The sequence below is a fragment of the Petaurus breviceps genome, unplaced genomic scaffold (assembly GCF_028583685.1).
Source record: "Petaurus breviceps papuanus isolate PSGF00001 unplaced genomic scaffold, PetGlider_PUasm1.0 174, whole genome shotgun sequence".
NCBI classification, from domain to species: domain Eukaryota; kingdom Metazoa; phylum Chordata; class Mammalia; order Diprotodontia; family Petauridae; genus Petaurus; species Petaurus breviceps.
The window spans coordinates 75,055,372-75,072,298 of NW_027185761.1; the positions used below are offsets into that span (position 1 = coordinate 75,055,372).

General features: G+C 49.6%; 2 protein-coding genes across 3 annotated transcripts in view; one reads left to right on the forward strand and one right to left on the reverse strand.

Moving 5' to 3' along the window:
* Positions 1-8,330, forward strand: part of ACAA1 (acetyl-CoA acyltransferase 1) — an 11,091-nt gene extending 2,761 nt beyond the window's left edge. Inside the window, exons 4-12 of one of the 2 annotated variants that reach the window (XM_069084420.1) lie at positions 1,850-1,929; positions 2,345-2,387; positions 3,619-3,717; positions 4,150-4,230; positions 5,912-6,099; positions 6,209-6,388; positions 6,788-6,843; positions 7,432-7,472; positions 8,053-8,330. In XM_069084420.1, the coding sequence (XP_068940521.1) occupies positions 1,850-1,929; positions 2,345-2,387; positions 3,619-3,717; positions 4,150-4,230; positions 5,912-6,099; positions 6,209-6,388; positions 6,788-6,843; positions 7,432-7,472; positions 8,053-8,089 (805 nt within the window). In that variant the 3' untranslated portion in view covers positions 8,090-8,330. Of the gene's footprint in view, positions 1-1,849; positions 1,930-2,344; positions 2,388-3,618; positions 3,718-4,149; positions 4,231-5,911; positions 6,100-6,208; positions 6,389-6,787; positions 6,844-7,431; positions 7,578-7,820 lie in introns of both variants that reach the window. The other variant, XM_069084419.1, reaches the window with a different exon arrangement.
* Positions 8,331-8,470: 140 nt separating this feature from the next.
* DLEC1 (DLEC1 cilia and flagella associated protein) overlaps positions 8,471-16,927 on the reverse strand; it is a 92,196-nt gene continuing 83,739 nt past the window's right edge. The window contains exons 40-41 of the mRNA XM_069084586.1: positions 8,955-9,418; positions 8,471-8,794 (exon numbers count right to left, since the gene is read on the reverse strand). Of these exons, the coding sequence (XP_068940687.1) occupies positions 8,692-8,794; positions 8,955-9,418 (567 nt within the window). The 3' untranslated portion in view covers positions 8,471-8,691. The remainder of the gene's footprint in view (positions 8,795-8,954; positions 9,419-16,927) is intronic.

A 16,927-nucleotide genomic window follows, 5' to 3' on the forward strand; every position in this document is an offset into this window, starting at 1 on the left:
GGGGGGGGGGGGTGAAATCCACAAGAGATGTAGCTAGAAGTGAAATCCACAAGAGATGTTGCAGGGGTGAAATCAACATCCTTGGCCACAGCTTGGGTATGGGGAAGTGAGAGATAGTGGGAGCCCAAGGACCCAGAAAGGTGCTGTTGCCCTTTCCAGTAGCAGAAAAGGTGGGGGGCAGGTTGAAGCTTCAGGGGAAAAGATAATGAATTCCATTCTGAATATGTTGAGTTTAAGATATTTACTGGACATCCAATTTGAGATATCTGAAAGGCAATTGGAGATGCAAGACTGGAGGTCAACCGAGAAGTTAGGGCACGATGGGTAGATTTGAAAATCATCGGCACATAGGAGGTAAGTAAATCCAGGGTGCTGATGAGGTCAAGTAGTATAGGTTGTCCTTTTTCCTCTGCTGTAAGGTACCAGGGTATACCACCCACCAAGCAGGAATCTTTCCCGGTTCTTAATTTGCTGGGATGCCCTTTCCAGTAGCTTGGGTACAAAGGGCAGAAGAGCAGAAACAGGAGGATAGTGGGGAGGGAAAGACCAGGTGAGGGTTTTTTTGAGGGTGGGGAGACATGGGCGTGTTTGTAGGCAATAGAGGATGGATTGAAAATAAGTGAGTGGGGATGAGAGAGGGGGCCAGACGGAGTGGGATCTCTTACGCAGGGAGGGGCTGGTCAGGAGTAAGACTGCCTTGTCCTGTGAGGTGCAAGAGGAGGGGGGGGACTCAATTTTCTCCATGAAATAGGAGGCTGTGTTAGCTGAGAGAGTGGGAGATCAGAGGAAGGAGGAGGTGGTATGGAGTGTGGGAGAGAAGGCTAAGGAGGGAGACAGCAGGACTGCTGGGCAGAGGTGAGAGCCCCACTGGAGGCTGCATCACATAAATGTGTGGTGGACCCATTCAGAATGGTGGTGTGATTTTTTCTTTTTTTTAAGCAATCGGGGTTAAGTGACTTGCTCAAGGTCATACAGCCAGGTGTTTGTGGGTGTGGTGCTGAGTGTCTGAGCCCGGATTTGATCCCAGGTCATCCCAACATGGGGGTCAGCGCTCTTACTCGCTGTGCTACCTGGCCTCCCCGGTGGTGTGATTTTTCTCTACTTTTGTACTGCAGTGTGTGTGTGTGTGTGTGTTTTCTAGGAGCAAAGGTGACACATGGGATTGATTCAAGGCTGGGGCTTGGCTGGGTGTAGTCCATGATGTGAGAAGGATGCCAGTGATTGCAGAGAAGAGGACCAGGGGGTCAGAGGGTGGACAGTGCAGAGGAGATGGCCGGAAGAGAATCGAGGGGTTGAGGGATGGTAGGTAATAGTGAATGAAGAGTCAAGATATGTGAGGGAAGGAATAGGGCGAGGTGGAAAGCCAGTCAGTTATGCTCACATCAGGGATTTCAGAATTCCTTCCCATGGAGGTGGTTCCTCTGTTCCAAGATGGACGCTGTGTCCACTCTGTGACTGGGTTCGGGGGAAGGGATTTTAGGTGGAGGAGATGAATAGTTTGGGTATTTGAGGGGGAATCAGTGTTGAAGGGTCTGAGAATGAGCACAGGAGCTGGGTAGAAGAGAGCGGCTGTCAGGCTCAGAGAGGTGATGATGGCAAAGCACTCTCTTAAGTGGTGGTTATTAACAATATAAAATATATTATTAGTGCTAGTGTTATATTAACAATATAATTCGTCATAATAGCTGTATTCTTAGGGCCTCTTTTTTTACACATGCCCCCTTCCCCTCCTATTGAAGAGAAGGACACATTGGTGGTCTGCCCCTTGAGCAGAGTCCCTCGTGGTACCTGAGGATGTCTTGACAAGAACGGGAAGCAGCCACATGGACTCGCTTCTGTTTTGTTTCAGTGACATCCCAGAGACGGTGCCTTCATCTGTTGTCAATAGGCAGTGCTCCTCCGGACTGCAGGCTTTGATTAGCATCGCAGGTAAGCCGAGGCAGGGCCTCCCATTGCATCAAGACGCAGGTTCAAGTCATGACTTGTGTCTCACAGCTTTGGTTTCTCTTCTGTTAGTGGGGGCAGTCCTTGCCTTCCCAGGCTCTTAGGCTTGCTCTGCTGGAATGTATGAGCCAGGCTCCGGGGGCCATAAAGTGCTGTCTTTCCTGTTCTTTCCTTTTCTTCTTCCCCTGGCCAGCTACCGCTGCAGCCCCTGCTGGTGACTGAAGCTTGTGCCCCTGTGTTTGGGCCTCCTTGGATCCTGTGAGTGTAAGGAATGGTCCATGGAGGGCTTTTATGGCCATGAAGCCACAGAAGTCTCCAGCCACCCCAGCACTGGGGGCTGCAGCCCGTGGGCAGCATGGAGTCCCCTCTGAGGAATGCTCACAAGCTGCTTTCATTGTAGGTGGAATTCGCCAGGGCTCTTACGACATTGGCTTGGCCTGTGGGTAAGCAACCTCCCCGTTCTCACATCTCCAGGCCGAGCCCCTTCCAGCAGACCAGTGTGGGACCTCTGGGGGCCCAGGAAGCCCCTCCCTGCATGGAGGACACTGTGGCGCTGTCTTGCTGGGATGAGCAGCTCCCTCCTTGCCAGAACTGCCCCTCTTGGCAGCTGCCTCCTGCCTTGGCCCCAGGCACTGGCCAGAGGAAGAGCTTAATAAGTGAGGGCTGGTCGGTTGAGAGGGGATGGCTCCCACAGCCTGGATGGAGCAGGGAGGGGCCAGCCTGCTCTGCCTCAGCTCAGGGGCCCCACCCTCTGGGGCCGATCCAGGGGACAGTGGTCTTTGCTCTGGTCTCCTCTTCTTGTCCACTGGTTCTGGAGGCAGGTTCTCTTTCTCTCCATCTCTTGCCTGTGCCATGGGAGGAGTGAGGTCAGCTGGTTGACTCTCACCCCTTCCCTACCTCAGCTGTCAGGGCCCCCCTCTCCCACTCTTCTGGCACGGGGGACAGTGGAGATGCTTCCCTTCCTCCCACGAAGGAGCTGGAGTGAGCCTGGCCCAGGCCTGAGGTGGTCATAGAGGTAGACGTGTCATGGCCTCCTCAAAGTGACCGCTGAGCCCGGCAGGTCTGTGCTTGTAAAAGCTGGCCAGCCAGCCTGCCAGTGCAGGCCTCCCCACAGCCCTGGGAAGCACCAGCTTTGAAGCCCAGGGTCAGAGCTAGGAGAGGTGGAGTGACTGCTCTCTGTCCCCATCCGAAGGCTGAGCTTTTCCACCAGCCTGTGCTCTCCTCCCTCTGCAGTGGTCACTGTGGCCCTGGCCATGGTCGCTCTCCTTCCCAGAGGGGCTGGGTTCCAGGCGGCCACTCGGGACCCTTTGACCCCAGCTGCCACTTCCCATCCTGTGAAATGAGCTGAGGGGGCTAACGGCCTCTGACACTCTGATGGCCCGATAGCCATGGCCTCCTTGTCTGCGGTCCTCTCAGACCCCCTACCGTGAGGCTGCTCTGGCTCCTTGTGGTCCAGGCCTGGTGGGAAGGTCAGTGAAAGCCAGGCTCCCTCCTGCTCCAGCCTGATGCACGTGCTTGGGCCTCCTCCCCTTTCTCTCCCCACTCCCTTCCATGCCTGTGGCCCCTCAGCAGGATCCTGCCCCGGCTCAGGGCCTCACCCTCCCACCTTGGAGAAGGGGGTGCAGCTCATGGGCCTCCAGGGGAATCCAGAGCTGAGGCGTCTCTCCCGCTCAGGGTGGAGTCCATGTCCCTGGCCGACCGAGGCAACCCTGGCAACATCACGTCCCGCCTGGTGGAGAACAGCAAAGCCAGAGACTGTCTGATCCCCATGGGGTGAGCACCCCAGCCCTGGGCCTGTGCTGGAGGTGGGGGTCTGCACCACACTGAGCCCCCTGCTAGCACCCTGAGTGTCTGAGGAGGGAAGGCCACATTCCAGGGGGGCGCCATGGTCAGCCTCTGTTTTCTCATCTTCTGACAATGGGGCCATCGTCCCTGTGCTGGGGTGATGTCTGTCCCCACGCCCCTGGGTGTCATCGTGCCGTGTTCTCCTACCCCATTCACAGTCTTTGTTGGTGCCAGCCTGGGCAGGGTGGTTCCCCTAAAAAGCCTCGGCTTTTCTTGGCTCCTTTGCCCAGGGCGGCCTTGGGAGGCAGGTGGCAGCTGGGGCCCCAGGCCGTGGGCAGGGCGGGGATGAGGCATGAAGCCCAGAAGCCTGGCTCTCCCTTCCTTCCCTGTCTTGACCCTTTACTCTTGTTGGCATCCTAGGATCACGTCAGAAAATGTGGCGGAGCGCTTTGGCATCACCCGCGAGAAGCAGGATGCCTTTGCTTTGGCTTCGCAGAAGAAGTGAGTGTGTGCCTGGGCCAGAGGAGGGGAGTGGGCATGGGCACGGCTGGCACCTGGGTCGGTGTGGGCAAGGTTGGGCCCCTGAACGTCTGGGGCTACCAGCCACGGGCAGGGAGCCCCTGGAGCCCTGACCAGGATAATTAACTCTGGTGCCTGGAGCATTTCAGTCCCCACAACAACCCCATTTTACAGACCAGCACACTGAAGCAGGCTCTGCCCTGGCTCCCCCATACAGTAAAGGTCTGAGGCCTTCCTCCCCGCCCTGGTGCTCTCCTTGCTTCCTCGAGACCTTGCAGCCCATACGTTAGTGTTGGGTCTTCTACAGAATTCCAGGGCTGAGAAAGCCCTCAGAGGCTGCCTTACTCCAGCCCAGACCTCCCTGGCCCCTCCATGAGCCACCCAGATTTTTTTGAATGATAGTCCTGTTCAGAACCACATCACTGTCTTGCTCAAGAACATGCCTTGGCTCCCACTTGCCTCTGGAACAAAATACAAAATGCCCCGTCCCCCTTTTGCAGTCTGGCTCCAGCTGACTTTTCCAGTAGTCTTTCCCTTCAGGCACTTCCTATTCTGAACCTGGTGTTTCATGCACCACCTCCGTACCTTTGCCCTGGCTGTGTCTCTGCCTAGAGTGCTGCCTGTCTTGGGATCCTCGCTTTCTTCAGTTTGGCTTCCGCTGCCTGTGAAAGGCCTTTTCTGATGCCCGGTGTTTGGATCTCTCTCCCTGTGCACATTACTCACCCCGGGGGGTGGAAGCGCGTCTGAGGACAAGGCCTGTGTTGTGTGCTCACGGCCCCCTGCTGTTCCTGCGGGGCCTCTTCCCTGGAGCCTCAGCCTGGCCCCATCCGGACTTGGAGCCTGTCATCATGAAGCCCCCTGGGGCTCTGCGGTGTTCAGGCTTCCCAAGGACCCAAAGTTGGGAGGTTAGATAGGGTGCTGAGGTCAGATGGGGTGTTGTCCTACTATGGGGCCCAGCGCACAGTAGGCACATTCACATGGAATTTTTGATTTCCCTTCCCCTGCCATCCTTGGGTCACCCTCCTCTGCTGCTGCTTGATAGACAGGGCTGCAGCCCCCTCCCCTTGTCTGGTCTCCCCCCGTCCCTCTCTAACTGGTCTTCCTGGCTTTTTGTCCCTAACCTCCCTTCTTTCGCACACACCACTTGATGGGCCGGCTCATGTGCCCCCTCCGAGTGTAGGCCAAGCTGTCTGTCTGTCCTCTGTGGTGCCTCCTCCTCCTGTGGCCCAGGCTCCCTCAGCTCCCTCCCTGGCCTTTATCTGGGCTTTTTCTATGGCCTTCATGGGAACTATCAATGCTTTGGAGACTTGAGCCCCTAAGAAATGGGGGGGATGCTATGCGTGTGGCGGCCCGTGCACATCCCCTTCCTCAAGCCGCAGGTGGCCGCCCACCTGGCCCCTGGTCCCAGCTGGCCGGCCTTCATTCTTGGGTTCGGCCCATCCTGGTAGCTCTTGGGGCCTGGGCCACAGTGAGGCCTCTCTTGATGAATGCATGGGGCTAACCGCCATGAGAGCAGGGGCCGCATGCTTTTGTGGCACAGTAGGCACACCCGGAAGCTTTCCTTGGCCATCAGCCGCCTTTGGGGCAGTTCCTGGCTCCTGCCAGCTGCTCTGTGAGGCCAGCCACAGCTGCTATCAGAAGTCTGTTGCCTTGAATCCAACAGGGCGGCCCGGGCCCAGAGCCAGGGGTGTTTCCAGGCTGAGATTGTGCCTGTGACGACCACCATCCAAGACAACACGGGCACGAAGACCATCACTGTGTCTCAGGACGAAGGCATCCGGGGCAGCACCACCATGGAAGCCCTCGCCAAGCTGAAGCCGGCCTTCAAAGAAGATGGGTCCACCACTGCCGGTGAGGATGCGGGCAGGCTGAAGCGGCCTGGCATCTGCTCCTGCCGCGGGCACCGGGCGGTGCCATGGCGACCTCTCACTCCCCCCCCTCACCAGCCCTGTCTCCCCAGGGAACTCCAGCCAGGTGAGCGATGGAGCGGCTGCTGTGCTGCTGGCGTGCAGGGCCAAGGCCGAGCAGCTGGGCCTTCCCATCCTTGGCATCCTGAGATCCTATGCTGTGGTGGGCGTGCCCCCCGACATCATGGGCATTGGCCCTGCCTACGCCATCCCCGCGGCATTGGAGAAGTCAGGTGAGAAGAGGGCTTTGCCCTCGATGACTCTGGAGGGGGACCCCCACCGCCAGGCAGGCTACGCCTGTCCCAACCTGTCCCAGCCAGCTGAAGCATCCAGAGAGTGTCAGGCCTGTGTGCAGGGGGCTGGCAGGCACCCTGGTGCTGCCCATCTTGGGCAAACAGCTGGGGCTGGAGACCATGCATCCCCCAGGCTAGGGGAGCCCTGAGATGTCCTTGGCAGGTTTCCTCACTGGGAGAATAAGGAGGACGGTTACCCTGTGTTTGGGGGTGGGGGACGCTCGCACTGGCCTGAACACCCGCGGGGCTGGCGGGGGGAGGGAGGGGTGCCTAGCTGTTGTCTGAAGGCTTGCTGGTGCTGACAGACTGTTTCCCTGGCGTCCCGTTTCTCTCCTCAAGGGCTGACTGTGAAGGATGTGGACATCTTTGAGATCAATGAGGCCTTTGCCAGCCAGGTGAGCCGCCCTCCCAGGCCCACCCGGCGGTGTCCACCGACACTTGTTTTTCTCCAGAAGGGGCCAGAGCTGGCGTTGGGAATTTTCACTGTTTCTAGAGTGATGTTGGGGTGAAGTACCTGATGTGGGGGGATGGAGACCTGGCTAGAAACCAAGACCACCCGGGTTTGAGTCCTCCTCCGACATCAGGTGACTGGGGGACTTGGGGAGGGACAGAGGAGGTGTCTACCTGCATTGGTAAAGAGAGTGTCCTCCCCTGGGAGTTCTCCTACCCATGAAATCCCAGGTTCAGGGAGAAAGGAGGATGGGGCCTCTGCTGGTTTGGCCAGGAAACGGGGAATCAGTGCATCAGTCAGTAAGCCTTTATTAAGCCCCAGCTGTATGCGGGGCTCCCTGCAGAGGACACAGAAAGCTCACACTGGTTGGGGGGGCGGTGCGTTTCTCCAATTTATTGATGACCCTCCCAACCCCAGCCTGGACCAGACGGCCCCTGTGCGTGGTAAGGTGCTCTCCACCTGGGGGTATGAGGATGCCTTCCATGCCAGGGGAAGGGAGGGAGCCTCAGGCCTGGCCTCCTTGTCCTTCCAGGCTTCTTATTGTGTGGAGAAGCTGGGGATCCCAGCAGAGAAGGTGAACCCCCTGGGGGGAGCCATTGCCTTGGGGCACCCCCTGGGCTGCACAGGGGCCCGCCAGGTCATCACACTTCTCAATGAGCTGAAACGCCGGGGGAAGAGGTGAGAGGTCCAGCCTGCGGGGAGGCCCAGGGCAAAGGGGGGTGGGGGGCTGGACATAGATACCCCCCCTGAGGGTCTGGGGGCATGCCAAGGAATGGCTCCAGGGCTACCTGCTACATGGGGCCTAGAGACTGGGCTGAGACAAGGCCAGGGGAGGAGGAGGGGATGCCATCTGGGCCAGGACAACCTAAACTTGCCAGGCCTGGCCAGGATGCCTCTAATCCCCCTCTCCTCTCCCCACAGGGCTTATGGTGTGGTGTCCATGTGTATTGGCACTGGCATGGGAGCTGCTGCAGTCTTTGAGTACCCAGGGCCCTGAGGGCTCTGCTCTGGGTGAGGGAGGAAGCCTTAGGGGCACGCTCACAATCCCAGGGAGCCAGGGCCTCTGCTCAGGCCCCCCCCCTCCCATCTCCAATCTCTCCCCTCCCCTTCCTTCCTTGCTGGATGCAGATCTGAAGCAGCTGTTTCCTCAGGGGGTGCACCTGTGGCCCCCAGCTCTTGTGCCTTTTTAAAAGAAATGTTCTCTTGCACAAATCACTAAAATTGTAGCCAGTGAATGGCCTGTTCACTGCCCTGTGGTTTGATCCAGGCTTTCACCTCCATCCCCCAGCCAGCTGAGGGTTCCTGGCCAGGACCCATCTCCCTCTTGCCCTTGTTGGGGCTGGGGCGGGCAGGGATGGGAGGCATCCAGGTTGGGGCGAACTGTGTCTTTGAAGTCTCTTTAATCAGAACAATAAACCCTGATGACTCGTCCCAGCATCTTTTCAGCTAGTCTGGGGCGTAGGCCAACGCGGCCCCTTGGGCCATGGGGAAGGTGCAGGTGCTTCCTTCTTCCTTCCCTTTCTCTTGAGGCAGCTCAGGCATGTGTGACACAGGCAAGTCACCGCACCTGTCTGCCTCAGTCTCCTCATCATAGCACTGACCTTATGGGTTGTGAGGATCCCATGAGATCACCTTTGTTGACAAAGGCACCCACCTTGCGCGGATGCCCCCAGGTGGAACCCGGCCTCCCCCCCCTCCCAGCCCCTCCTCCCCCCGGGGCCCAGGCAATCTGCTTTATTAACAGCGGCGCTCACTGCCACAGCAGACTCTGGCCATGCCAGGCCATCAGCATCTAGTACTTCTCATCATAGGAGCCCTGCCCACGCACGTGCAGGATGCAGGCCTCTCCCAGGATGCCGTCCACTGTCACAACTGCTTCAGACTCGCCACTGTCGCTGCCAGGAAAAGGACGGCCCATCACCAGGTGGCGGGGCCTGCCCAGGGAAGCCCCAGTGCCAGTGAGGCCTGCAGAGGAGGTGGGCTCTCTGCACCAGTGTGAGGATGGGGCTGCCCTCTCCCCCCTCACCCGCCAGGGAGGCAGGGCCTGCAGCGCACCTGGCAGTAAAATGAATGTACAAGCTCATGGAGGTCGGCGGGGCGTTCACTTCCCGAGCCTCCAATACGCCAGTGATTGGGTAGATGGAGAAGGTGGCCTTGTCTCGCTCCCGCTTGTCTATGGGTCGGAGGAAACAAAGGAGGGGCCTGGGCCTGAGAGAGGGGCAGGAGGGAGGAGGTGGCCCAGGCTGACCACTGGCTTCTGCCCTCCTCAGTGTTCCGCCCACCTTCACCCTCCCCCCCCACAAGGGCCGAGACAGATGCCTTCTCCCTCTCGAGGCCAGTTCCCAGGCCATGCTCAGGCTCTCACCTATCAGAGCTACCCAGTGACTCCTGCAGGGACTCAGGTTCAGCAGGGTGACCTCTCGGGTGTACGTCTCATTCACAAAGCAGGTGCCAAAGTCCACCCAGCTGGTGGAGAGCTGCAGGGACGGAATGGTCACAACGGCCAAGAGGGGTACAACCTGTGACCAAGGCAGGCATTTTAGCTGGGGAAGGGTGGAGCCCTTGGTGGGAGCCCAGAAGCCCCAGCACCCTCTGGTGCCCCATCGCATTAGCATGTCCAAATCAGTTGCCAGTTCTTGTGCCCTGCTCACCACTCTTCACAGCCAGCACTCTTGGGGGCCTTATGCCCCCTTGCCAGGACAATCAATGCCAGCATCCTCCTACTGGGTCTCCTCACCTCCCTGCCTCTACCCTTTCCCTTCATATGACCAGGTTACTCACTTACCACAAACCCTTGATTGGCCATCGATTTGCCTTGAGGACAAAATCTAGACTTCAGTGGGAAGCTTCAGTCAATCAATGCCCTGCAGCCTGACTGCCCTTTCACTGGCTCCCTGAACTCACTGGTCAGAGAGCAGGGCATATTCTTGCTCCTCGCTCTCCGTCAGCACATCCAGGCTCTCCTTTTAACCCTGTCACTCGGTCACCTCTCCTCTGAGGGCCATCCCCCAATCCAGATTCTGGCAGCTCTTGTCCAGTCCTTCCTTCCTCCATGAGGTCAGTGCCTGGTCCCCAGGCTTTCTCTCCTCATGCTAGGGGACTTCAGTGTGCTTGTTCCATAGTCGGGAGTTCTGAAATGACTTTGTCTGGTAGCAGCAACAGGCTGCATTCCCCCTCTGCCTCTGCCTTGAAAGCCTAACTAACCCCTGTTCTGTGTTCTTACAATCCCTCCAGCCCCAAGGGCTACACTCTACTCCCTTCCTGGGAAACCAGCTCAACTCTGTTGTCTTCTCTCAAGTCCTTGCCTTCTCGTCCTCTCAATGACCCTGCCCTGCCAAACTCTAGCCTTAGATTATTCCCACCAAAGACTGGGACACTAATGCACTGTTGGCAGAGTTGTGAATTGATCCAACCATTCTGGAGAGCAATTTGGAACTATGCCTAAAGGGCTGCAAGCTGTGCGTACCCTTTGATCCAGCAATACCACTGCTCGGTCTGTATCCCAAAGAGATCATAAAAAAGGGAAAATGGCCCACACATACAAAAAATATTTATAGCAGCTCTTTGATATCAATGAACTGGAAATTGAGCGAAGGCCCACCAAGTGGGGAATGGCTGAACAAGCTGTGGTGTATAAGTGTAATGAAGTGCTACTGTGTTATAAAACATGATGAGCAGGCAGACTTTGGAAAAACCTGCAAAGACGAATATGAACTGATGCAGAGTGAGGGGAGCAGAACCAAGAAAACATCATGCAGTAACAGCCACAGTGTGAGACGATCAAGTATAATTGACTTGTCTCTTCTCAGCAATACAGTGATCCAAGACAATTCCAAAGGACATATGATGACTGAAAATGCTAACGACATCTAGAGACAGAACTAATGGTCGGGATGCATGTGAAAGCATACTATTTTAATGATTTTTTGTGTGATTTTTTTCCCCTTTTGGTTTATTTCTTCTTTCACCACATGATAAATATGGACATATATTTTACATGATTGCACATATATAATCTTTATCAAACTGCTTACCATCTTAGGGGCAGGGCAGGGAAGGAAGGGAGAAAATTTGGAATTCAAAATTTTATTTTAAAAAATTGTCAAAAATTATGTGTGATTGGAAAAAACATAATATTATTATTATTTTAAAGCAATCAGGGTTAAGTAACTTGCTCAAGTTTACACGCCCAGTTATTTCTGGGTGTGGTGCTGAGTATCTGAGCCCCGATTTGATCCAGGTCATCCCAACACTGGAGCCGGTGCTCTTACTCACTGAGCCACCTGGCCATCCCTAAGCAATTGGGGTTAAGTAACTTGCTCAAGGTTACACGGCCAGGTGTTTCTGGGTGGGTGTTAAGTGTCTGAGCCCAGGATTCGATCTCCAAGTCAATTCTGACACTGGAGCCAGTGCTCTTACTCACTGAGCCATCTGGCCACCCCTAAGCAATTGGGGTTAAGTAACTTGCTCAAGGTTATGCGGCCAGGTGTTTCTGGGTGGGTGCTGAGTGTCTGAGCCCGGGATTCTATCTCCAGGTCTTCTCAACACTGGAGCCGGTGCTCTTACTCTCTGTGTTACCTGGCCGCCCCAAAACATAATATTATTGAAAAAGACTACCCCCACCATTCACTGCTTTCACACTTGCATATATGCTGATAAATGAAGCTTGAGAAAATAAAAAAAAATCTATGCTGCCTTGGGACACTATAAATTTATCTTACAGATTTTCTCAATGGGGCCCTCAGTAATGCAAGTCAATTCTATATCCCCCTAATTAACTATCTCATTCATCACAATAGCTGTTCCAATGTATAAACCTTCCCTCCCCCAACTCTCTCAGCAGAGGACTTAATAGGGAAAGAGGTCTAGGAAAAGGAGGGTAGGGAATAAGAAGGAGGGTTGATTAAGGGAAGGATTATTTGGAAGCAAAACAAACTTAGGGGAACAAGAAAAAAAAGAAAACTACAAGAGAATAGGAGAGAAGGAAATACGTAACAACTGTGAATGTGAATGGGATGAACTCACCCATAAAACGGAAGAGGATGGCAGAACAGATTGGAAATCAGACTACAATAATGTGTGGTTTACAAGAAACAGACAAATACAGAATGAAAATAAGGGACTGTATTAGAGTCTATGAAGCTTTAGCTTAAATTAAAAAAAAAAGCCAGGAGCAGGAAGCATGAAGTCACTCAAAGCAACAGCAAAAAACAGACCTAATTAAAAGAGATAAACAGACCAAATTTTGCTGATAGGTACCATTAGACAATGATAACAATACTGTTTGAACATATATTCAACAAATGACATAGCATCTAAATTCTTAGAGGAAAAGTTAAAAGTGTTATAGAGAGAAATATATAGCAAAACAATAATAAAGGGATCTCAACTTATACTCCCTCAGATCTAGATAAATGGAACCACAACAAAAAAGACCTGAATAGAATTGTTTAGAAAATTTAGATGTGACAGATCTCTGGAGAATATTGAATGGGGATATAAAGGAACATAACTATTTTTTTCTTAAAGAATTATTTTAGACTCAAACACCAGAACAGAGAAAATAAACAAAAATATACCATAAACAAATACAAAAGAAAAAAAAGCACATCATGTGCATAGTACCACATGAGAGTTTTCTTTTGTTCTCTGCTGTGCATTTTTTTTACTTTGTTCTCCCCACCCATCCACTCCAGAAGATTACAACTAAATTTGGATATGTTTCTCTCCTATGACTTGCCTACCCCCCTCCAAGGATCCCTCCCCTATCCTCTCATTTCCATAAATCTACACACCCTTCTATACCCCCCTTTTACCTATTCACTCACCCTCTTCTCTAAAGATCCCTCCCTTGTCCTCTCCCCCTCCTTATTCCCCTACCATTTCATTTCTTCTGAATTTAGAAGATGTATACTCTTCTAAATAAATATGTATGTATGTATGTATTTATGTATTGTTCCCTCTTAAATCCATTCCTGATGAAAAGCAGGTTACCAGAACTACCAGCCCTCCTCCCTCATCTAATTCCTCTGTATCCATTCTTCCCTTGCACCTCATTTGTATAAAAATAATTACTCTTTTTAGTTGTTCCTAAATGGCCTTACTTTTGAAATTCATATCATACTCAGATTTACCCCAGTCTTTCTTATGAGCTACCCAATTAGTAATGAGAATCTTAGACATACATTTTACATTTTACATATACAAAAAGTAAGCAGTCTGTCCTTATGAATCTCTTATAACCAGTCTTTGGTATGTGAAGGGAGCCTAAACATCTGATCCAGGAATCAGACTGTACTTTGAACAGTCTGCTCCTGGTTGTCCAGTGATGTGGCTGTAAATCAGAGCTTGCCTGATATCCTGAGGTCCAGGGCTCTGCCCTGTTCTGGGATTCAACCCAGAAGGCTTCAGTTGCCTTTTAAGATTATTAATACATTTTAGGTACTATTCATGTGTATGGAAACATCAAGGACATGATTACCATCAAGGCCTGCTTGACATCTCTGTCTGGCCTCTTGGAACTGAACAAAGCAATATTGGAAAGCCTAGTGACCTACAGTTACCTTCTTTGTCTTGATACTCTATAAAAACCTTGCTCATGGAATCAATAAACGTGTTGCATTGATAACCTCTCCTGGCCCGCATCATTCACACACTTCCATGCTGTAGCGCACCATTTAGTGTGGATAACAGGCATGCACCTCTTTTTCTATTGACTCTTGCATGTCAAATCTATTAAATTCAGGTTTTTTTAAAAAATAAAGTCTTGAAAGTCTGACAGTTGATTAAATGTCCATTTTTTTCATTCAGAATTATGTTTAACTTTGCTGGGTGTGATAGTTTTGGCCAGAACCACAGCTCTTTTGCTCTTTGATGTACAGTGTTCTAAGACTGTGGCCCTTTGATGTCTCTGTTGCTCGGTGTTGTGTGATTCAAATGGTGGCACCATCACATTTAAATGCTTTTAATCTTGATGCTTTTTATATTTTATCCTTGAACTGGGGGTTTCAGAAATTGACTATGATATTGCTATGAGTTTTCCTCATAAGATCTCTTTTAAGGGGTGATTGATGGATTTTTTCCTAATTCTACTTTTCCCCTTTGTTCTAATGCTTTAGGACAATTTTCTTAATTATTTCTTGTACCGTTATATCAAGATTATTTTTATCATAAATTTCAGTTAGTCCAATTATTTTTATGTTTCCTCTTCTCGATCTATCCTCCAGAGCATATCTATTTCTAAGTTGTTCATGGCTCCTGCACAAAAACTGACTATGTATCAGGGCATAAACCTCATAAACAAATGCATAAAACAGAAATACTAAGCACATATCTTATCAGCTATAGTAAAAAATATTATATAAAGGGCCTCTGAATCAAAGACTAAAAGTAAGTGGAAGCTAATTAATCCTCAAGAACGGGGGACCAAAGATCCAATCATAAAAGCAACAATTTCATTAAAGATAATGATGATGACAGCACACCCGCATTGGGGGGATGCTGACAAAGTAGTACTTAGAGGAGGATCTGCATCTTTCAATGCTTTTATCAATAAAAAGAAGGAAAGAACAGACCGACAAATTGGGCATGCAACTAAAAAAAAGTTAAAAAATTGACAAATTAATCCCCTCAATTAAACACCAGAGTAGAAACCCTGAAAATCAAAGAAAAGATGAACGAGATTGAAAGCAAGAACAAACAAACAGAAGAACCCATTTGAATTAATACATGAAACTAGGACCTGTTATTTTGGACAGAAAAAGCAATGAACCAGATAAGCCGTTACCTAACTTGATTTTAAAAAAGAACAAAATCAAATTAGCAGCATCAAAAATTAAAAAGGCGAATTCACAACCAAGGATGGAGAAATATTAAAAATCATTAAGAGCTATTTCATCTAATTATATATGCATACTTACATATACATGTATGCCAATAAAACTTACAGTCTAGATGAAATGGATGAATATTTACTAGAACAAATTGTCCAGATCAAGAGGACAGTAATTAGAATGTTTAAATAACCCTATATTAGAAAAAGAACTGAACAAGGAATAGATGAATTCCCAAAGAAAAAAATGCCAGGACCAGATGGATTAGTAAGCAAATGAATCAAACATTTAAAGACAATTCCAGGACTACATGTACATTATTGAAAAATAGGAAAAAAAGGAGTCTTACCAAATTCCTTCTTGGACACAAATATATTCTTGATAATTAAACCAGGAAGAAGCAAATCAACAACAGAAAACCATAGGCCAGTATCCCTATTTAATGCTGATGCAAACTTTTAAAATAAAAATCCTACAATTAAGGCTACATTGATATATCACAAAGATTACACACTCTGACCAGGCTGGACCGAGAATGCAGATCTCATTCAACCTTAGGAAAAGTATAGACAGAACTGCCCATATTAATAATGTATAAAATAAAGATCACATGATTAAATCAAAAGATACAGAAAAGGCTTTTGACAAGACACAATAACCATTCTTGTTTGAAAAACAACCCTAGAAAGACCAGGGGGAAAATGGAGCTTTCCTTAATATGGTAATTAGTAACTATCTGAAACAAAGGTCCAGCATCACATGTAATGTAGATAAGAGACCTTTCCAATAAGATGAGGGGGAAAGCAAGGATGTCCATTATCACCATTAGAATTCAACATAGAGCTGAAATCATAGTTATGTCAATAAGAAAAAAATAAATTGGAATAAGCAAAGGGGAAACAAAATTATACTTTTTGAAGATATGGTGGTTTACTTATAAACCCACACAAATCACCAGCATTTATGTATGACACTAACAAAATCTAGGAGGAAGAAATAGAGAAATTCTATTTAGCATCACTACATAATGTGTAGTACAGATAGTATAAAGCATTCGAAAGGATACCTCCCAAGACATACAGAAAGATATATGAATGCAATTATAAAACACTCTTTAGACAAATAAGACATCTAAATAATTGGGGAAGTATTAGTTGCTTTGTGGATAATGTGATGACATACATAGAGAATCCTGGAGAGTTGGGTAAAAAACTACCTGAAATAATAAGCAACTTTAGCAAAGATGCAGTACAAAAACCAACCCCCATAAACCATCGGCATTTCTATATATCACTAACAAAGCCCAAGAGCAGGAGACAGAAAGAGAAATCCCATCGAAAGTGACTGTGGACATTATAAAATATGTGGGAGTCTGCCCGCCAAGACAAACCCAGGGACTACATGAACACAACTACAAAACACTTTTCACACAAATAAAGTCAGATCTAAATAACTGGAAAAATAATCAGCTGCTCATGGGTGGGCCGAGTTAATATAATAAGAATGCCAATTTTACCTAAATTAATTTACTTCAGTGCCATATCAATCAAACTACCAAAAATTATTTTATAGAGCTCAAAAAATGATGTCAAAATTCATCTGGAAGAACAAATGGCCCATGATACCAAGGGAATTAATGAAAAGAAATGCTAAGGAAGGTGGCCTTGCCACACCAGATCTTAAATTGTATTATAAAGCAGCAGTCATCAAAACCTCTTGGTAGTGGTTAAGAAATAGAGGGGTAAATCAGTGGAATAGGTTAGGTACACAAAAGACAATAGTAACCGATTACAGTAATCTACTGTTTGAGAAACCCAAAGACCCCAGCTTCTGGGATTAAAAACTCACTATTTGACAAAATCTGCTGGGAAAACTGAAAAATGGTATGGCAGAAACTGAGCATAGTCAGTGTCTGACGCTATACCACAATAAAGTCCAAATGGGTACATGATTTAGATATAAAAGTTGATATTGTAAACAAATTAGGGGAGCAAGGAATAGTTTGTCCATCAGATTTATGGAGAAGGGAGGAATTTATGACCAAACAAGAGACAGAGAACATTATGGGTAATTTTGTTTACATTAAATTGAAAAGTTTTTGCACAAACAAAGCCAATGCATCCAAGATTAGGAAGGAGGCAGAAAACTGGGAAAGAATTTTTACAACTAGTGTGTCTAATAAAGGTCTCATTTCTA